Genomic DNA, 23,569 nt, shown 5'->3' with positions numbered 1-23,569 from the left:
TGAATCTGTGATCCGTGAGATTCGCGCTGTTTGATTTCAGCGACATCTTAAGCGGTCATTGCTGTAGTGTTGCTGCACTGCACTTCCCAGAGAACACTTGGCAATCAAACAGTGCAGTGTGTGTAGTACTGTGATGTCCTTTTCTTTGGATTTTCTGCTGATGAGTTTTGAGTTTCTGTAGGTGGCGCTCTTTTCTTTGTCTGTTCATCCAGGTTGGCTATCACTGCTCATGCTAACTACCCAGTTCTTCTTCTATTCATTCCAAACAAACCGGAAACGTAAAGCGCATCACTTCCTATGTGCCAGAGGATTTTTCCCAGGCAAAACCTACCAAACATCAGGTGTTTAGAACAGCAAATGTAAAAGCTTTCATGAACTGGGTATAGGTGGAATCATCAGTGTTATATCAACACTATTGAGTTATATCATTTGTTTACATGAAAACGTCAAGGATGATTCATTTAAATACTGCTTTAAAAAACACACACACTACTGTCGTTCCTCTCACTATTATATCAAATGCAAGCCTCACCTGAGCGTCTGATATGGATACACGTTTGGACTCCACAGTGGGCCTGCGGGCCACGCGGGGGGAGATGTGGGTGTAGCCTCCTCCTGGTCCCGACAGGTAAGTTCCCCTCTCCTGCAGCGACATCTTCCTCCCGGACAGGTGGAGCCGCGACGGGTGGGTCCTCTTGGCCTGAGCCCCGTCGTGCTGCGCCCCGTTCCTCACGCCGTTGGTCGCGGAACCGCCCGACTCGCTCGTCGTCACGGCAGCCATGATGTCCGTGAGACTGCCGATCTGTTCGTCGGAGTCGGGGTCCGGCCTCCCGCAGCCGGGGTCACTGCTCATCGCCATGGCGGGTGGAGAGAAGGGAGCGGCGTAGGAGGAGGCGGAGGGGAGGATAGCGGCGAGCGCGGCCCACCAGCATCAACGTGACCCGGGCCAGCCTGAGGTAGCAGTGTTCAGGGCCTCACCGGAGCTGGAGAGACAGGAGGAGAGAGGGTGTGAGCTCATCTACAGGAGGAAAGATGAATCAAAGAAAAGATGAGTATCAAATACCTCTCCAAAGAAATGCTGGATTGGGAGTTAGGGAACAATTAGAGCAAACATTTGAATGCTTTAATTTGAGTAGAACCTTGAGAGATCATTAGAGAATGTTTGCTTTCTTGGAGCATTATTAAATCAGGATATTTATACATTTACTAGAATAAAATCTTGACTTCTTCAGCCACTGGAGCAACTGCAATAGTGTAGCACTGTTACTGCCAAACACTTTTCTTTTTTACAAATGCATGATGGTGTGACAAATCCTCCCAAATAGTACAGCAAAATTCAACAAGCTGTAGCTTTCTCATATTTCAGACTTAATTCAAGATATGTCATTTTGGGAACTGGATCTTGCTCTTCCATAAAATGTGAAAGACATTGTATTATTGCACTTGCATTAAAAGTTATTTGCCATACTGTTATATATTTTTGTCTGGCCACATCTTACTACATGAACGCCTGTGAGAGCAGCAGGTAACCATGACGAGTTTAGTCAACCAGACAAATCAAAGAGACAAAATGTCATCTCTCTTTCTCTCCCTCTGCGTGGACGTCGGTTTTCCAGTGGCCTGGTGGATCAGCTTACCTAGGCATGAGCTCATAAATTGAAATAAATGTGCCCACGATGAAACATAATCTAGATCCAGCACGGTTAATTATGATCCATGCCTCTGGACATGGCTCCCTGCATCCCCCACAAAAAATGCTTGTGGGTGGACACACACACACACACACACAGAAAAAGATTGAAGGTATTGTGTGTGTGTGTGTGTGCGCGTGCAAATGTGCGTACATGATCCAGACATTTACCGTGATTTGTTTATTGCGGTTCTCCCCTTTCATCTCTAATGAAAATCAAGTCAGCGGCAGATTGTCATGGACGGGGAAAATCAAAGCCTGCTAGTACAGCTGGTTCAGGTATTGTTCCACTGATGGAAGAACACAGATATGCAAAGTGAGTCTAGCCCAGTCATCTGAGGGATAAAAGGAAATAAAGTACCCGGAATTCCTAATCCTCAAACAGCATCCCATTTAACAGCAGGAATCAGAAGTCTAGAGGTGGATGTATTCTTCCCAAACGCTCCCACTGGGTCAATGTATATCTGCCATGACAGGGAACAGACCGGACAGAAACAATGGGTGCGAGTACCGTCACCTTGGCTACACACACAGTCAGCTCTCTGAGAATGAGACAAGAGGTTTCCAGTAAATGGGCCATCTTATGCTATTCCTGAAATGTGTCAGGACACAACAAGCCCTCCGTGAAGTCAAAGGCAGAACTTCATATTCTGAAATAACACAGTGTTCCACTTTATCCAGGGGGGGTCAAACTAATTCATACACATGACGCTTCCTGCACAGTCATGGCTCAATAACAGCTGGAGTATATCCACAGAAAAAGATGTGTCTAATTACCTTTGCCTGACATGCTGGTACAGATGACATTTACATACAAAACGCCACATGGAGATGCATACAAAAGCGCACAAAGAGAAATAATGAAGCGCAGCCGCTGAACTTCCACAGAGAGGAAATCCATTTGCATTCATCGTTGGAGGGAACACAGTCATGTCTATTGAATTATAACTAAGTGGCAACGCTATATGTTAGCACTCTGGTGGCAAAATGGTGCATTTGTGTCTATGTCTTTCTTGGAACACAACCCGTTAAAACCATGTCCATAAAGTCTCTATTCATTATGCAATAATAATAAAGTGAAATGGCAGCAGCAGTGTTCTAGTCATGAACTGAGCATCAGATGTGTGTGTCCACCCCTCCATATCAGTTCATTCCCAGTTCTGGGAGCACGGCCACTAGTTGCCCATGACTACCATCACTGACGAGACCTTTGACTGACACACACACACACACACACACACACACACACACACACACACACACACACACACACACACACATTTGCACCAACAGCTTAGCTTCAGTGTTCAGGTGATTGCTGTTTTGGCTCATCAAACTAAGCAAAAACAGTAATTAAATTCCCAGTGCTGGAAAAAACTGTTAAATGATAGCAATCGGGGGAGATGCATTGTTTAACTCCTGACTCATATGAAAAAACACTGGCCGTCACATTTTGATCATTCTTCTCATAACTGGTGATTATGTGTCTCTGCCATGAAACTGGTTCTCTCCCCAATAGCACCGCTCAGCTTGTCTGAACGCGTGTGGGCTATTCAAGCACAAATAACTGTCATGCAGATTATGACAATATATATAGGCTGGGAGTGTGGGGGCTGAGGGCAGGAGATTTTCACACTATCACAGCATGCAATTCCATATGGTTATTCTGTATACGGTTGACAAATCACATCTTCTGTGGTTGCTCAGTCAGAACTGAGAGGCTGAGAAGTATCCTGCTACCAACGCCTGCGTGGTCTGGGTATTAATGTTGCTTGTGCTGAGACTTTCATTTGGCTAGAGCAGCAAGTAAAGACACAGTTTTATCATTGAGAACTACTTTTTTTTCAATGTTTTTGTACAGCATATTTATTGGATTTTCTTCTGTTTTTGTTTCAAACATCCACCCCCATTATCTTCCACTACATCCATGTCCATCTCTGCCTTCAGCTCAAACACACTCCTCCCCTCTGTATTCATAGTTATGAAGCTACAGAGTTTTGATGTATTGTGATAGACTTACGAGTAAGGTCAACTTACTTTCATGTTTGAAGGCTGTCTGAACAATGAAAATTTTGGGCCATGAGGGATAACTGTTAAGCTCAATGTATTCTTTATAGTTTGGAGCCAAGGCTCTATAAGAAGTCTGTCAGTTTTTAAAAGTGTATTTTTTAGGGCCGGAGAAGTCGAGTAGTGAAGATTTCATCTCAATAGCGATCAGGAAATTCATAGCAGGCTTGAACGAATCAATAGCCAGACACCTGGGACGCTCATATCTGCCAGATTTGAACACATCAAAGCCTGGCGGTCTACCATCCAGTCCTGCCATGTTCTAAAATGGTCATTCATTACCTTTTGTTTTGGTTACTGTGAGATGTGACACAGTATGCTCTAAGATTTCCTCAGGTCTTTCAGGGGAACATATCAAAAAACAGATGTGACACTTGCAAAAACATTCTATCATGTTAAGAGTTGACACTTTTTAGTTCCGTCATGATCATCCTATTTTATGTTCAATTACATTAACTTGTCCAGCTCACTCTCATTGGTAAGAATCCAATCAAAGTGTTTGATACTGCATCATCAAACTGCCTTCAAAGTGGAAAGCATAGCCAGATGATTGATATATTCATTTCAATTGATACAATTTAAAAAAAATAGGCACATTTAATGAGTGAATCCCAGTGGGAATGAATAATTCAGGAGGTTGGATCCAGGCTGATGTTGAGGTTATTTGGGGCTTTGAAGTGCATGCATTTTTTCAGGAAAAAAGGTCCTGCCAAATTATCTATCAATCAGGTTTCAATAAGAACGGGAACTTGAAGAACTTCAGGAATTTTTCAAGCATATAAGACCATTTTTGGCCCTTTTTGACAGAATATATTTAATAGTTCAGGCTGTCTTGGCTCTATCAGCCTAAATCTTAGCACAACAACTTTAAGTATACAGCCGATTGAGCACAAACTTTTCCAGGGCTTGGGTACAATGTCATACGTCACACTCCAAGTATGCAATATTGGAATCGGCAACCTCTGTAGTTAATGACCTAAAAGGCCTAATCCTGGTATAGCCACAACACAGCCCCAGTTCAACTATTCCTGAGGCTTTCCTATAATACTGGCACTAGCAAGTCTGTAATTCCTATTATAAAATAATTATGTTCATTAAGTGTAATAAACTAGGTGAAAAAACAACTGGCCAGCCTAAAGGAGCAAGCTGAAGAAGCAACTTGGCTGGAAAGCTTGGGTTTGCAACTGCTATTAATGGGAATACTTAAAGATTTCTGCTTGCTTCAAGTAATCTTGATGCTGCAGTAACTGTCTTTCAAGCTCATGCAATTATGCAGTTTTATTCTTTCATCATCTAGTAGGTAGAGCAAAGCAAATTGAGAAAAAGAAAATGAATAACAGAAACAAATGAGAGCCTTTTCTGAATAAGAAGTGTTGTTTTCAATCATATGCCATCTTTCCTCTGGTTAGATGGAAAGCAGATTCAGTGGAGCCAATTACAGTAAGAGGGCAGAGTGGGGTGTCTAGGGTGAACAAATGAATCCATTTGGCTCCATTAGAAAACCACTTTCACCCTTAACCTCGCCTCAATTTGTCTCCCCCATTATTCTGTTGTGTGCAGACAGCAAACAGAGATGACCAAGGCCAAAATCAAAATGAAATCCCTTATTTACTGGCGGATGAGGCAGAGAAACTCAGGAACCCAAGCCTTAATAATGCCACCAATGAAAATCGTTCATCAAGTGGATGTTCATTTATATTGGTTTTGCAGAACGAGGTTTTCTTGCTCCATCTCTTCCTAGGTCCTTGACAAAGTGGAAAGAGCGAACAACGTTGCATCAATATATTCACGAGAGGACTGAAAGCCTCCTAACTCTGTCTTTCAGCTACCCAAGTCGAAATGCACGCCTGTGACCTTGCAGACTTGGAGTGAATTATTATTATTATTATTATTAATATTCTGATTTTTTTGAGAAAATACAGTCTCTATCCACAGAACTAGTATACTGGGAGTTACAATAGAGTGGAAGGCAAAGGCCATGTTGAAAACCATTGCTTGGTTCTTTCTTTCTCTATGGGAACAAGGGCAGCAGTGATTTCTCCCACAAAATACGTCTTGTATCTCATCCCACCATGTAATGGACTGTGAAATGAAAGAGTTCTTATTTTATGTGTGGAGCTCCACCTTGTTCAACACATCAAGGTCAAAGGCAATCAAATCTGATTGTTCGCCGATTATAGAAATGTTGTGCAAAGACTTGATTGGAAGACAATTTGCATACTGACATGAACCCAGCTGATTTTTTTGTAAAGAAATATTTTCAAAGCCACCAAACTACATCGTTTTTGTTTGTGTTGCGTGGTCAGAGGCTTGTGTGGATATGATGGATATTGACTAGCTGTTACCTCCTGAAGCAGAACACAGCGCACACTGATGGACAACATACTGTGGCCACATGTGTCTATTATTAACTGACTGTTTCCTTTGAGCACAATACATTTGCATTGATCATGGCACAGAAAACACAGCTAGAATATTTTGGATGAGGTGACCAGTGACCTTTATGGAATGTGTGCATGCGTTTGATGATTTATGCCCCTATATATGGCTTGTTAGCATTCATTATTTTAACCCATGGACACTGTGAGCCACAAACTGTAAGAACAGGGAAAGAGTCGGAGAAGACAGCATAGAGCATTACATTAATATTTACAGCATTTACAGAGATTGTTGCCCGATTTTAGCAGGTTAACAGGTTTTCTGGCTCATCTAGAAAGCCAACACTGTAGGCTAAAGCTAACATGCATTGTAGCTTTCTTGTTCTCTTCCACACAAAGTCTTCCTGTGTAAGATCAAGGATGAAAACACGGATTAGGCAACCTTTCAATGAATGCGACAACAAGGAACGGGTACGTTTGGATCGGCTGTGAAATGGGTGATGACCTGCACATCACTACCATACACGGACCTGAGAAATGTACCGCCAAGTAATCTAACCGCACTCACGGTAAATGTCAGCTAATCAAAAGAAAGGCAAAATAGACTATGCCTTCCCAGGCAGTTCAAAGCATGAGCCGAATCTTTGAGCTTTGATCCCTCCTGGGCCTCACAGATCATAACAAACTATAAACATTTATGGTCCTTCTGCTAATGCCGAGGCAGAGTGCATATATCTGACTCGTCCATCTATCTGGATTCCAGTGGCTGGGTCACTGCGGGGTCCGACAGGCGTCTGGGCCCCGATCAAAAGTGAGCAGTAGACCCAGGAGGACCATTATAGTAGACTACAACAATAAACCCAGCTCCATGGTGGCGACGCCTCTATTAGACCCTGGCTAGAGCACAGTGGGTGTGGACAGCTTTATTATCCACACATCACACTCTTGAGAAAAAGAATCAAAGCTGTTTAAAGGACCGATGTAAGGAACGACTGTGTGTCCATTTTAATGGGATCGTAATGTCATGTTGTTCAGCAAATTGAGAGTGTATTGTGGATCTATCATCTGGACAGATTTGAACAAACGCCTCAGTATTTGAGGGGTTTGACCGATATGAGTTTTTGAAGGCCAATACCAACACCGATATCTTTGTACTGAGGCTGATAGCAAATACCCAGCCTCCAGTATTCAATATCTTAAATTTGCAAAACATGACAAAGATTCAGTGCTTCCCCCCAGATTTCATTGTTGGCAGGGTGGGAACAGCATATATATGATCAAATGATAATAAAACTCCATAAAACCCCTACTAATTAAATTGTTTTAGGAGGTTGACAGCTCCTAAAAAGAAAATACAATTTTATTACAGGTTTTATGTAGCTGTGGCCAGCGAGGAACCTTTATCACACTGGAGGTGGATAACACTATAGCCAATATTTAATAAAAGCCCAATATCGGCCCGATATATCAGCAAACCGATAAATTGGCCTCCTTAGCATCATGTTTACAACACAGAGCTCCTTTAATACAGAAATATAGGACACTTGTTTCCTTCAGCGCCACTCTCCTCAGGCCCACAGGTCGATCAGGCCCATTGGGTTACCTTCCTCTGTCACATTTCATCTCGCTCAAAGGGAGGATGTATCACATTAGGTACTGGGGAGTAGTGGAGGGGAGGGGGAGATAGTTCAACAGGAATGTCACCCGGCTTTTCCTGACGGACGGTAGAAACAAGCCTGAGCAGGTGCTGGCAAGCGTAAAACCACAAAAACACAAGAGAGGGAAAGCAAAGAAAGGAGTGAAATGAAGATGGACTTGAGAACACAAAAAGACTTGAGATTGGGAAACAGCTTGGATGTGCCCTGTATAAACAGTGAGGACTAAGCCTCGAAAACACGCACAAATGCATGGCTCTTGCGTGCGTGCACACACACCTTCCCACACAAATACACCCACACATACGCTCGGTGTCTTTTTCAGCCCCCTTCACACACATGCACACTCGTATTAGCTTCCCCATGTTCCTGCTGTTGTGGTAGAGAACAGCTGGCTGTGATTGTGCCTAATCATGTTTGAGCGAGCCTCATTCGTATGGAGGAGAGCAAACAGTATCTCGGGGCCTCCGGAGATAACAGAGGAAGGAACCCGCTATGATCTGTGATAACAGGAAACTCTCAACACTAGAAATGTTGATACATGCATATAATGTCCAGGACACATTATTCATTATTCATGGAGGAGGCTGAATGACCACATCAGTAGCTGAATTGGCCATGACTCACCGGTAAATGGCAGCAGCAGTTGCAGATAGCAGAGTACAACAGTGAGCCTGTTGCTAAAAGCATCGCTGCTATAAAAAACCTTTAGCCTGAGATAATTTCGCTTGCTTTCCAGTGCAAATCAACTTGCTTAAAAAATGTCTTGAATCAAGTAGCATTATCTTGATACTAGTGACGTGATCCAACTTTTTTCACTTGCTCTACAGAAAACAAGATTTTGATACTCAGTCTAAACTCAGTCTAGACTTCAGACAAAACTTTGCTGAGCACTAGAAGTGAACATTCAAAAAGAACATTCATAGTTGTCTTTATAAATTTCAGGGCCATACAGGCGTGTTAATATAGGAATATATGATGTTCTTGGAATCTTAGTAAACATTTTTAGGTGTATTTCTATGTATTTATAGATATTTACGTATGTTCTGCTGCTGCCTCAGTGATGTAGTGCTATATATTGCTGATGGACAACTAAAACTGACAACACAGATTCTGTTGGTTGATCTAAGATGACAGTTGCTAGGTACAAACTGCATGAAGTTCAGTTCATGAAGAATCAGTCAACAAAACCATCTCTTTGAAAATGAACTTCAAAAATCGGAGGAATGAACACTGTACTTGCAGTACTTTCCAGTCGAAGACACTTTCCTATGTGTTCACCTGTCACAGACTAATCCCTGGAACTCCTTAATTCAATCCACGGCATTAGCTGGCAACTGAATGAGACACAACAACTACCTTTATCCGTGAACTTGTTAAACACATCCCTGTACAGCCAATCAATGTGCCGGTGATAGAGAAAAGGCACCGGAGAGGGTCCATGAGCAGCCATCAATCTGCCTGGACCGAAATAGACACCGGGACAATCCCAGCCAAATCCAGGGCTACCCTGTAATAAGTACAGGATTACACGGGATATAAGCGTACAAACTGTCAAGTTGGATGAGCCAATTATTTCTCCTCTACTCACACTGAGAAACGGTCTGGAGATCCCCACATGGCTGACCTTCCAAGAATCCCAGAAACGTCCCCCTGACAAAGGACCCTCTAACAAGACTGGCCCGGCCCAGGATCGCCCCCTCCAGACGACAGACAGATGTTGAGAGCGTCAGACTTTCTTCTGGAGGAGTGGCTAGGTGGTGAGGCGGGGCGGACCTCGGCGGTGGCTCTGCCCTCTGTCCCTGTGACACTCCTCAGGAAGGTCCAGTAGCATGACCAGCTAGAGCTACTAGTTGATCATCTATTTTTAGAGAGGGGTAAGCCCCGGGCTGGGCAGGAAACGGATAGTGAGAGAGGCTGACAGGGTTAGAGAGAGAAAGAGTAGGAGACAGATGCAGCCAATCCACCGTCAATTCATCCAACTCTATCTAGTTCCCATTCGAGGCTTTTGATGCTTTATTCCCGTCCTCAGCAGAGCCACAACCGCTCATACCGCACGAGGCAGGAAATCTGTGATGATGTGAACCTGCGGAGGATTAATCTGTTGCTGCTGAAAACGAGAAGCCATCTATCTTTTCCCCTACGTCCCCCATGGAGTGATACTTTGTCCCCTCTAAATCCCTCAGAGTGGCACAATAGCCCAGTGATCTGGATCCCTCCTCTCTGGCCTGCTAGCAGGCAGGGTGCCAGATCAGTCCTGATGGCCTTAGACTAACGCCGGCTGCAGCCTAACCTCGTCTCAGTGCTCGCTCAATATCTGCCCGGCTGTCTGCTGGGACCAAAAGCCAGAGAACAAGTCCGGCGTTTACTACTCCTGACAGTGCAATAAAAACACATATGTGCAAGTGAAGTCAATTTCTTTATGTTGGAGCAGGAGACTTGTAGCCTGGTAAGACCATCCTCATCATGTGACCTCACATTCTGTTTCGCTCCACGGATCAGTCTGGACTTCTAGCCGCCCACATCGATTTCAGTGGGTGGGAGTACTTGCCTTGACAGACAAACTCCTTCAGCCAATCAGCGAATCCAAATTCAAATCCAGACGGAAGAACGGCGAAAACGTCTTTTCCGCCGAGAAATTCCGCTAGTGCATACTCTTGTTCTTGTTTAATTGTTGTTATTGAGTCTATTTCTGCAATAACTGCACTTATGGCTGTTTTTACTCTACTAACGTTAACGTTAACGCTCGTTGCTTCGGGAGACGCCATTACTGTTTTGCCAGCGGCGGCCTGTATTTCACGTCATCAACTACGACGCAGTCCCTGATTGGCCCGGTTACATCATCAGCTACGACGCAGTCCCTGATTGGCCCGGTTACATTGTAATTTCAGGAAATTGATGTGGGCGGCTAGAAGTCCAGACTGATCCGTGGAACGAAACAGAATGTGAGGTCACGTGATCAGGATGGTCTTACCAGGCTAGGAGACTTGAGCAGATAAGGCTTGGATATGAGTCAATGTGTGGCTTAGATAACCAAGATTAAAACTAGGCATGGAAAAGTGTCTTAGTAAACTGAAATAAGTACTGAAATATTTGGAATAAAAATGAAACAAAAACTCTTTCTCATCGCCAAAATGAACAAATGAATAACGGCCGAAATACATGGGACACGGACGCGACGCGTCACGTAGGCGGGGCGGAGCGGGGTTTTTTACCTGCTACACAGACTCCGTCTTTGTAGCGTGTGGTTGCGTGCCAGCCGTGGTTTTCTGAGGAGATATCAAGTTGAGTTTTGGCAAGTGATAATGCAGTTGGTTATGCAGGGTTTGGAAGTGTAGGCTATATTAACTGGTACTGAATTAATTAACTAGATCGTTTTAACTACAGGATCATGGATACACACTGATTTGATTGATTTATTTTAATGTGCAATGTAAAAGCACCCACAAGGTTGCTCTGCTGCGTCACATTGCCTCTGGTACAATGAGGTATTTATTTTAATCCTTTTTAAACAGATTGTACTCGTTTTTTACACAGTTCTATGGAGTTTTTACCTGTTTGAGGGCCGCGTAGCCGCGCGTAGAGGGGAAAAAATAGACCAGACGCGCAAAACTAGAGATGAGCCGCGCGATGCCCGCGCGGGTGCGCGCGGCTTCCGTGGTCCGTGTAGCAGCTTCAGTTGATTATACTGGACGCGCTCTGCTGCGGGCATTCTGCGGCAGACGTGTCGCGCCGCGTCCGTGTCCCATGTATTTCGGCCGTAAGACCATTGTAGAAATTAATGACTCGTTCTTATTAAGGCAATTGTCTAACATTGCATATCTGTAAATTTTCAATACAAAATCAGTAGTGCATAAAGGTGTTTTAACCCAACAGTCTCAAAATTTTATGAAATGAGCACAAACTCTGACACACACATTACATGTTGTGGACACAAATTATGTGAACATTATGTGCCTCCACCACAAACTGGATTATGTGACAATATCACAAACTGGACATGCCATTTTCACCTGTTCGTCATGTGAAAAGGTTAGATATTTAGTCTAGGCAAGTAAACAACTTTGGTTAAGGTTCAGGTTAAGGTTAGGGTTGGGTTTAGGCAACTAAAACGGTTAGGTAACTAAAACAGTTTGTTTAAGGTCAGGGAAAGGTTTGGTCATGGTTAAATAAGAAAAACTGGTTGTCGGAGTTGAAGGTAAATGTTTACACTCATCTACCATGCTATCTCTATGTGCCTCCGTCATGTAGCCTAATCCTTTTGTGGTGAGAAAACAGGTATCTTTCACTTTTTGTGCACAGAGCACGTTGCTGCATCTTAAGACATCGTGCTCATTTCACAAAATTTCAGGAGACCAGGCTCTTTGACCCTAAATGCGTGTGTGTGTGTGTGTGTCTGGCCTAAGAGAAGAGAACATGGGAAAAGGAGTGTCTGTGAAGCTGGGCTGGTGGAGTGTAGATGTCTAGAAGGTAATATGACTCATAAAATGATGTTCATGTCCTTTGACTGTGGCTAATGATCCAGTGAATATAATTAGTCACATAATTACAGCTGTTGGTTGTGTTATGTCCAGTTATACTACAGTATTAAATAAGCAATCGTTGCAGTTAGGCAGTAATCTGACTTCATATTGGGATTTCCTCTATGGCTTCATTCTTAACTTGGTGTTATTGATGTTATTCACATACCATCATCATTTGATTTCTGTTGCTTATTGCTGAACTGTATTTCTACATATCCTCATTACATAAGGGGTTGAACAGCACTTTCCTCTAGCTAATCTATTTCCCACAGCTTTTAAGCTCACAATAAAAGACAGTTTTCAGAGCTCTTATCTGGTTGGAGCAGGTCTCTAAATGTGCGTTTGGTGGTTCAACCAGACAGAAAACAAATATGATATCCAGTCAGGAACAAAACTAGACCTCAGGTTGTGTTCTTTGTTTGGGGAAAGGTCACTGTCAGAGGACGAAGGAGGCATAGCCATTAGCAGGCTCCTGGTATCACAGATGGAGCAAGTGTTTAGCCCAGCAGCCCTTCCATGACTCATCCTAATCTCTTCCCTTAAAAAATGTTGTTCCAGACTGAAGAAAGCTGGGATCATATTTTACCCATAACGGCTTATTGGATTAAAACCGCTCACTTAAATTTCTGACAGCCAAATTGAACATACTGGCAGCTAGATATATAATTTGTTGATGTGACACTGGTGTCTTATTATGTATGAATAACTTATTATGTTATTATTATGTCAAAAATGGGACAAAAGTTTACAAGAAGTATTTGGTGTAAGTACTGGTGTGGAATGTGGATAAACATAAGCACAATGACCTTGGCAAATTTTCCAGAGAACTGGTGTAAGCATGATCAATTTGGCAAACTCAAAGGTTTTTATCAAATATAGTAGTCAAGTAAGTTTGTATTGACTTTTCTGTCATTATACAACAAGTTCTATTTTTGATATTTGCAAAAAAAAAAATGAAATAAGCTGACCAGTGCATCGTACTAAAAGCAAATGGTTAGAGAAAAAAATAATAATACAGAATAGTAATAAAGGAATAAAAAATGATGCACTTGGTTGAGTCTGACAGTTTGTGTATGAACAGGAGATTTTGTAGTTGCTGCTTGTCTTTGCCACTTGGTACAAATCAATACATTTGAAATGAAAAGATAAATTATAATTCAAGTATAACAGCATCTTGCACCTAAGTAAAAAAAAACCAAGACAAATAACAAAATAAATATCTATTACAGTATGAGAAGACAGTGGCAACATAAAGCATTACTACTAGACATTCTGGTGTAAAAGGCGATTGTAATGTGGAACACATCACTCCATTTCTCCATTTAGGTTAGAGCTAGCTGACTTTCACCTTTCTCTGACAGGATCTGCTGACACATGGAGGCGGCTTTTTCAGAGCCCTCATCCGATGTGCCAGTTTAGTTTTTCTTCCTGGAGCATGAGGGGCAGATTCTTCTGGAGAAATACAAGCATTTCAGCCCTCTCAGCTGTCAGCCTCTTTCTCCATTCATCAATAATGTTAGCGGCTGCGCTGAAGAGTCTCTTATTCTGCACCCCGGCACAGGGTACAAAGAGAAATTTAGATGCAGTAGCAGCCAGGAGAGGGGAGCCAGGTTGGTTGATTCTCCAGCACTGCATTGGATTTGAGGAACCGTTTGCTGACTGAAATAGGCTGCCTGCACGACCGAGTGCAGCGGTGCTGGCTGGCCCAGGATCAGATTCTGCTTCACACTCCTCCAGCATTTCATCAAAAAGACTACCAAAGCTGCTCTTTCATGTGCTTCCAGCATCCACGCATGGAGCTTTTTCTACTGGCTTTTTGCAAGGAGACTCAAGTAGAATTAGTAAAGGATGTCATATGGAGAAGCCTAGGAGGGGGTGATGTCATCGACTCAGATCTAACATGGCCATAGTGCAGCAGGGGGTCATCTCTCCAAGCTCCTTCTCTTCCCAGAGTTCAGCTGGAAGAAGTGAAATGCTAAACTGAAATGACAAACTCATCTTGCCAGCCACTAATGAGAGCTGATTCCTCCATCAGCAGCATTGTGGAGTCATTGCTAAGCACTAATAGACAATGTGGGGAGGGCCTCCACCAGGTCTGCACACATCATTTACATTGCAGACACCTTTAACTACATGGGAAGGGAACTAGAACTGTTGCTCACCATGGTGTGCAACACACACCAGCCCCTCTCGCCATAACCGTCCAACACTGCGCATTAACTGAACAAGTCTGCTCTCGAATCTGCTGTAAACAAAACAACACCATCTGTTAGTGCGCACCACAGTACTATATATTAACAGCTTGCTGGCACATCTGTGGACTCTGTGGTACATTACAAAAGCCTCGGTGAGTGTGTGGGCATTCGCTTAAGATCAGAAAGACAGCTGGATAGTTTTAAATTGAAAGTGAAAGCGTAAAGGTGTGAAAGAGCCTCGCATGGTCGTGTATCATGCGCCACACGGCAATCCTATAATCAAACAATTTTTGTGTAGCGCGGGCAGTGAGGCAGCCACATCCCTCACTACTCCTTACTGCTCTCTTGTCACCACCCCTCTCCGACTTTTCCATCAAATAAATGTCAAAAATATGTGCCAGCGCCTCCTGAGATCATTTTCTCTGTGCCGGGGATGAATACCCAGAGGAACCCGGCGTGACAGTTGGCCACAGAGGAAATGCTGGCTTAAGGGTTTGTGAGAGAGTTTTGGGCGGCACACAGACAGGCCCCTCTAGAGAGTGACAAGAAGACTGAGTGGACGGCCACAAACTCAACCCAGCCATCATCTAGTTCAGTCAGCTCAGCTGCCATGGAAATAACAGTGCAGCACTAGGGACACACACTAGAGCCACATCTTCAGCTACCAGAACATTTAGGAATAAAAAAAAAACCCAAGTAAACAGTAAACATATCATTCCCCCACAAATGATGCAGCAACTACCCAAGGCCTTCTGGAAGCAGTGTGTGACTTTTCCGGAATGCATTCGCAGCCAGTTGATGCTCTTATCGCTCGATAACACTATCAGCCCAATAAAAGGAGCTGAGTCAAACAGGGACTCAAGATCACTTGAGCTCTTGTTTGAACGAATGCAGAGCAAACAGTTACCAAAACAAATGAGTGTTATGTGTTCTAAATACTTTGATCATTACAACTATATCTGAATAATGCACATAACATTTCTGGGAAGTGAAAGCTCTGGTTATATTGAACTCGACAAAGGAAGAAATGGATGAGAGAACAAAGCGCTCTACTACAGGCACACATTTATGGCTACTTTATTTCTTGATTGTGTCTTTGCTCCGTTGTATAACTTTACCTGCGTAGAGGTCAGCCATGCTTTTACAACACATATGTCCTGATAAAGGACATTAACTGATGTAGGTTCCCTATGGGCATCTCAATCATGCTGCAGTAGTCAGTCTCTCATAAACAGGCTAATGAGAATGGAGGGGAAGTGCAAGCGGAGTGGTGTGCAGGCTAGCACTTCGCTTAGGTTAACTAAAAGATCTGAGAACCCCCAGAGTCCTTACTGGCCGTGCTTTGAATAATCAAGGCTGATAAGCGGACGTGGGTATGAGGCTGGCATAGTGCGAACTAATGAGGAACTCTCAATGTATTCATGTGTCCACTGACTGCAAAGCAACCACCCTCCAACCCCCATCCCTGTATCCTACTTGTCACACACAATCAATCCTTCCTTTAGTAAACTTGGCATTTAGAATATGATGTAAGAATGCATGCATGAAAGGTTCGCTGATCTAATCGCAACAAGATGCCCATTTTCCAATGGTGATAGATGGACTATGATATATTTTATCCACAGTAATATGCAGAATATATTTTAAAAATGAGAATGGAAATTCAGCATTCACCAGTAAGGTTTGCATGACAGCAAGCATGCTCTTTATCATTAAACTGCTTCACTGTTCAATATACTATATCAATATACTGTATATTTGCTGTAGTGACAAAATGTCAGTTCAAAGTGTAGGATAGCTGATAGAGTGTAATTAGAGGTTATTTTTCCTCATAAAAACCATACAGTACCTCTTACAGCATGTTTTGAAATGCACAACAGTTAGAATTCACAATATTTTGGAATTCATCTATATTTTTTGTGTATTCATTTGCATAGATGTCCATCCCAAGTGCACATCTTGCTGGAGGCTGCTTTTATCGCTGTGGATAATTTCAAAGTTGGAAAGTGTGTAGTGGGGTGCGTGCATCAGAACCAAATTAAGCATCACTGCTGCATGTGGTGCTTAATTGAAGGCCTGACTTGCATCCATGTAGACAGAATTCATGGCCACAGGCTGGCTCAGAGCCGGGACGCAAGAGAGAGTCGGTATGCAACACAGATTCAACGGGAGAATCAGAATCAGGCTCTTTTCAGCAGCAGCATGGGGATTGGATGACATGGACCAAGGAACAAAGGACTTCAGCCAGATTAGAAAACATGAAAACATGGCATCTGCTTTAGCCCGCTGATCCACCAGGATGCCCTTGTGACAGGAATCTGACATGATATGCGCGAGGTAAGCATCAGCATGGATGTGAAACAGTACACAAGGCCGAGTGAGTGAGCTCACATTGTCTACACAACACTCATGCACATGCAAACAAATGGAAGATAAACAGTTCTGTGCACAAATAATGACATGTTCTTTATCTCCCGTCTGAAGCTTATACATATTTACCCTGCCTTCTGTTCATCATTTCAACTTCCAAGGAGAGCTTGCCTGCTGTGTGTAAGGGGGGGGGGGGGGGGGGGGGGGTGACTTGGTGGGTCGATCAACCTTGCAAAATGGTGCAAGCGCACACTAGGGATGACTCAGCGGAGCCGTGGTGCTCCATAAACACACCTTAAGAGTTTCCGGGAATCAAAGGCTGATTCCACAGAGGAGGTGGCAGATACAGTACAAGCTGTGTCACTGAAACACTGGCTACAGCTGCAGCTCTTTTCTCACAACTGCAACATGAAAGGCTGCCAGACATCAAATAAAGTGCTCCTTGCTATGGATTCCACAGGGCCGAGTGTCCTACCACCGCTGACGGGAATACGCACTTCAATCACACAACGCGAGTAGTCTTACATCTCTGAGGGAAAGCATTCTGTCCGACTATTGATATTGCAAATCCCGTTTCAAAACGACTCATTAAGTTTGTTGTCGCCCGAACAAAGGACCACTGAAATGGAACTTCTCTTTTGCATCACAGGCAGTCCCTGAGCACATTGTACCAGCGTTACCAATTATAACTCATGCATCTAATAGATGTAAGATAATTGCAACAAAGTAACCTGAGGACTCCAACTCCCACCAATGTCTGAGCCCCTACAAGTCAAGGTGTTGGACGGCTTTTTCTTTCATGAAGACAGATGTCTTGGTGGACAGGAACACACACACACACACACACATACACACACACAGAAAGATACAACAATGACCACAGTGCATCGCTACCTATGTGGGATGAAAATTATATTCCGCTAAGTGTGATTCCACTAGCTCTGTGATATTGCTTCTTGCTGGGTTCCTTCGGGATGTGAGAGAGGCTTTCTTTGGGTTTGACTGTTGAAAATAAGCATAATTATCCTTTAACAACTGAATTATCATTTCGGAGTGAATTATTCCTTTAAGGATTACAGGGACAGACCTTGTTGTTGCTCCTAACTTGTGATAGTGATAATTCAGGAGTCATGGGTGTAGCAGGATACACCAGCAGCCACAGATCAGTGGAGCAGCAGAGAGGCTCCCTGCTTATTCTCTGGTCCTCAGAGCGTAGCTGTGTTTGACATAATATGGGTGAATATCTAGGCCTCAACCGTATATTTACTATTGTTTATGACATTTATTAATATAGTAATACCAACGTAACATACACATATGCACACGCATGCACATATGTTAGCACATACACTCACACAAGGATACATATACACTTAGATACACAGATTTACACAGACACACACGCACAAGCACACACACACACACACACACACACACAATATGCTCATTACTCTACCCCCAACCTTATTCCGGTGATTTCCCACAGGGGCTGAAGGAACTGGGAGCTGTTGACATGTCCTCTTTTTCAGTAGCTGGGTCGTAGCTCTGGTATGATTACCAAAGCTGGCGTGAAGAAGTGTTAAGGGGTTCCAGCCGTCAGCACACTCAGCAATAAGAAGTAGGCAAGAGAAAGAGAAGAGACGCTGCTGCTGCTAATTTACACCAAATAAACACACTGCTTCCTCGAATATAGAACATGCAAACTCAAGTCAAAATGTCTACAGGGAAGTCCTAGAGCAAAGTGGCCAAACAGAATCTTAATTATATTTTAAAGTCCCATCAAAATCATATCCAGTTCATACTGGGTCATTTTAGACTGCACAAATATACTGTATGTTTGAGGATTCCCCCATTAGAGGAAAAATCCACCCTAAAACACTAAAACACTGGTGCCGTTTCTTTTTTTTTTTGTAATTCCTGTGGATAATTGGCCAAACGCAGACGACACTGACATCACGCTGAGATATTTGCGCGCAGCGACAATGGAATTTGATAGCAGAAATGTTTTCATCTATCTAAAACATCAACGGTAAACATCAGGTTTTGGTGTCAGTCCCTCAGAATCAAAGAGGAAGGCCTTCTTTCCAGACTCACCATTTTACACCAACATTCAACAACCATACAGGGAGAAATCCATCATAGAAGAGGAAGAGATACCAATTTCTCCACTGACAGTAGCTTCAAAAGACCAGAATGCAATGCAGCCACAAGACATGTCTCGCTTTTTCTGGAGTGTGAAAACCCTTGCTCTCTTGCTCTTACTATGCTATCACTATCACTCGCTCCTACACATACTGTATAACCCACAGCTGAATGCAACAAGTTCACACCGTTCTCTGGGAGTTTTGGAAAGTCATTCTGGGAAATGTAGGAAATCACTTAAGTGGAGGTGGATGAGGCAGGTTGAGGGAAAGTGGAGGCACTGTGGTGGGAGTTTTCTGTAATAAAGAGACTTGGAGATGAGAAGTTGTCCTTCTGATATCTTTATTGCTTGCAAGCAAGGCGCTATGCTCACCCAGCGAGTGTGTGAGACAAAGAGCGAAGCAATGAGCTTTGTCCACCCTTCTTATAATCATGTAGTAGAAACAGCTGAGTCATGAGAAGTCCGGCACATTCTTATACTTGAAACATTCTACGATTAGGGTACATCTGTGCAAAACAAAGATAAACGGGCTAGAGTTCCCAGGGTCATCTTCACACAGTAGCCATTGTCTCAAGCCAGTGGAAATGTACTGAGAGCAGACAACATAGAAATAAGACAGTGCTTCATGCATAGAGAAAGAGAATGGTATAATATAATTTCCACTACAGGCACCAAAAAAGCAAATTACCCCCCCCCCCAAAAAAAGCAAATTACAACACTTCATCACAAAGGGGTGGTGAAAATAAAGGTTAATATCTAATTTGATGTACATTATTCATCAAAATTCAGTATTCATCAAGGTTTTGTAATTTTAATGTGGCAGGTGGCTAGCCTCAGCACACAACCTCTATTTAAATTTGTATACAGCCTAGTGGGATGGGAGCATTGCGGGGGCTTATTAGAGGCTCACCCTGAATCCACAGCTTCAGCAACAACCCCCCTTTACTTTTTGGATCGGGGGGTCTAGGAGATTAGCAACCCATCTTCTGTGAGCCTCTTCCAAACTGGCCAAGTCCTACAAGAGGAATCCAAAAGCCACGATCAGACCAACTGTATGAAGAGCTAAGGACACAACAGCTCTTGTGCTTTTGATTTGCCTCAGACGGGGCCAGAATGAGGAGCCAGATCCAAAGTCAATATCTGACAGTCTGCGGGAGCTTAGTGCTAAATCTTGCACAACTGGTATGAATTTGACATGCGTTATGGCATAGCATAACATCTTCATGTCCAACCTATTCCTTGCAACATGTTCTGTTTGCCAGTTGCTTTGATTAAATATTGAGTGCCATAGTTTATGTTGAATGCGCCATGCCGATTTGTTTGGAATTTATTGGATTCTAATATTATGGAGGGCTACTTTGTAGATTCCACTGGTAGGTTTAACTTGGTTTGCAAACCTAGAAGGACTAATCTGTATGTTGCCTCAGGTGCATCTTTAATCAGAAACACAAATGCAAAATGTTTCATTATACTCCGTAAGGCTCATTTCAAATATTGGCCTGTCACTGGGCTGCAGATAGATGTACAAGTCATCCGACCGGAACTGACTGGTTTTCTGTTTGCTGCAAATTCATTGGGGGTGGTTAAGAACAAGAGAAACATTAATAAGGAAACATTATGTGTTGCATGCCATTCATGTACTGCCTGTGCTTTAAAAAGCTGAATTTCAATTTCCTCCTGAGACACAAGCATCAGTCTGTCTTTCAAGGTCTAGCGGAGAACGATTCGTTCATTTTGAAGTCGCCTTTTAAGTGAGGAACACAGAGGAACGATTCCCCCGGTGCCACATGAATGAAGACTTAAACAACTTGTGAACAATGTCATGTAAAGTGAGTAGCGCCACTTGAGGCAGACGTACAGTCAGTCATTGTTGTAATCAGACACTGAGTCACAGACACAACTACTCTTTTGCTTCTACTTTTTTTCTTTTGTGGCTTCCAACTACACATCACGTTCAGTTGAATGAGGTTGAAAAAGTCTCAAACTCAGTCACTACTGTACAGTTCCAGTATCACAATACATAATGGGTCTGACCTTGACCTTAGACCAGGGGTTCCAATATTTTTAATGTCAAGGACCCCAAGATAGACACACATTAGACCCCCATTTTGAAAAGATTTTGTCCAACGGATCCCTATTTGAGAAGATTTTTTGTCCTTTCTTATGACTTTGTCTATACTGAAGGTCAGGAGAGTGAAACTTCGGATCAAAACAGGCATCCTGCTCCATTCTCTCTCATCTCTCAGTGAAATTGCTCCTCGTTTTATTGGGGAACCCCTAGAATGTCCTCAAGGTGCCCCTGGTGCTTCCCTGGATGGACCCCAGTTTGGGAACCATGCACCAGCCGAATCCCCAGCAAATGCTGCGTGGGGCATGACAGAGCAAGAGCACTGGATGACAGGTGTATGAATCAGATCAGTGACACACATTGTTGGTGTGCACGCATGCTGCATTTCAGTGCGGATCTGCCTGTCATTGTGTAGTGTGTGTGTGTGTGTGTGTGTGTGTGTGTGTGTGTGTGTGTGTGCGTGTGTGTGTGACGTGGTTAAAAGCCAATGTGACAGCCATGAAAATGAAGAACAACAAAAAACCACGGTGAAGAAACACATGCAATGACACCCATCTGCATTGCACAAGACAATGTTCAGCTCTATTTCCCCATGTAAACACAGCACCGATTGGCCTCGCGAGCCACGACTAAACACAGACAATGGGCTTGACACGGCCGTGGGTTTTTAAAAGTTCCACTTACCAGAATGAGTGGTCGGCTGGGTTTGAGCCCCCCCTGCGTTCCAGTCAAAGGGATCCAGAGGGATGTCCCGTTTGGAAATACCCAGAAAATACGCGCAGCGCCCGTTTGACTCACTATATCCAAAGCCGAGAATCAATTACTATGAACGGACTCTTAGCAGAACCGCATCATTCACAGGCTTTCTCTACAGGAGCTGTGGTCATTTCAGCTGCTGACCTGAAATGTGTCCCATGTTTCACACCCTCTCTTCCGGAAAACACGGACTATAGGCAGCAGACCGGACTAGCCTACACACTCCCCTTTCTGGTCTCCAGTGAAGCCAGTTGAGTGAAGACACCCAGTGGCTGAATGTGTACAGTCTACAGTAGGCTAATGTCGCTACAGTGCAGCACCAGCCCCGCACACAGCAGACGGCCAGGCTACACAGACACTTTCAAATCTCCTCACTCGTTTGTCGCACGTCGACAGCACACGAATAGCCAACTTTTATTATTCAGCCAGAACTGAATCCACGGGTCCTAACATCCGTCAGGTTTCTGTAGCATAGCCAATCATTCCATTATTTACTAAACTACTGTACATACTGCAGCAGATATCGCGATAATTGATTTACCCATTATAAGAGATTGTTATCTTGCAGCATTTACGTACATTAAATTAGGCTTTAATGCCGTTGACACTTCGCAGATGCCACGTGCGGATTTTGCTCTACTGCATGCACCTCTATAAAAGATATGGGATTTAATAGACTGTGTATTTATGGAGGGAGAGTAACAGCTGTAGCGCCCCTACTGTTCACATTTCCTTCATGAGGAAATTTCCATTCATTTCCTCATTTACAAATGCTAAATCATTTTTCATAAATTACTAAGTGCATGAACATTGCCAGAACTGTCATTTTCAAATACAGAGAAACTCTAATTTACCACACATTTCACTGCATTAACATGGTGTAATAACCCAATTTCATCATATAATCAAAATCAATAATAGTAGAACCCTCTTATTATCTTTGGGGTCAATTTGACCCCATTCAATGTTTAACGTCTCTAAATAAATGATTGACATCATTTTTTTTGCTTCCTATTTAATGACTTTTCCTAATTTAATGGGGACAACTGGGTAAACATAAAATTAACATGATGATATGTTTTCAATGTCCTGTACACATTTTGTACGCATCGGTGTTCTTTGGGGTCAATTTGACCCTAGGTTGTTTTAGCTGTATAAAACATATAAGAAATATCAACATTTTACACACATTTGTTTTGGTTGTTTTGGATGATATTGAGGTCACTATAACATGCAATTTTATAATCTTCAAAAAACTTCCCTCTGCTTTAGGGCCCTAAGCTAACATAACCATACCTGTAGTAGTGCGAGAACCACTGATAGTTCACACGACATGGGGGAGGGGAAAACATAATTCCCACGAGAACTTTGATATTTCCCGCGCCGTGGGAGCGGGGAAATATGGTTCCCGCGAGGACATTGATAGTTCACACAACATAGGGGAGGAGCAAACATATAAAAGCTTGCACAGCAGCCTTCTAAACCATTTCTCTTGGTGCTCTGTGTGCTCTCTCTTTATGCTGTCTCTCAATTGAAAATGACCTCTAAGCAAAGGTTTTCTGTCAATGAGGTTTTGTCACAGCTCTTTGACAGTGAAAGCGACATAGAGGAGAATGTGTCTGAGACAGAGGATAATGTTGAGGAGGACCCTGATTATGAGGCATCCTCCTCTGATGAGAATGAGACCCTTAGTGTTGACCCTCCTGTTGTCTCTCAACCACCAG

General features: G+C 43.2%; 1 protein-coding gene across 2 annotated transcripts in view; it reads right to left on the bottom strand.

The window, feature by feature from the left end:
- The window catches only part of camkk1a (calcium/calmodulin-dependent protein kinase kinase 1, alpha a), a 52,815-nt gene extending 30,745 nt beyond the window's left edge, over nt 1-22,070 (bottom strand). For both annotated transcript variants that reach the window (XM_071900937.2, XM_078286599.1), the window contains exons 1-2: nt 21,774-22,070; nt 533-983 (exon numbers count right to left, since the gene is read on the bottom strand). In XM_071900937.2, coding sequence (XP_071757038.2) covers nt 533-859 — 327 coding nt within the window. In that variant the 5' untranslated portion in view covers nt 860-983; nt 21,774-22,070. The remainder of the gene's footprint in view (nt 1-532; nt 984-21,773) is intronic.
- Nucleotides 22,071-23,569: the final 1,499 nt, after the last annotated feature.

Source organism: Centroberyx gerrardi, chromosome 11, assembly GCF_048128805.1.
Source record: "Centroberyx gerrardi isolate f3 chromosome 11, fCenGer3.hap1.cur.20231027, whole genome shotgun sequence".
Classification (NCBI taxonomy): Eukaryota; Metazoa; Chordata; class Actinopteri; order Beryciformes; family Berycidae; genus Centroberyx; species Centroberyx gerrardi.
This window is presented reverse-complemented; position numbering and strand designations above follow the sequence as displayed.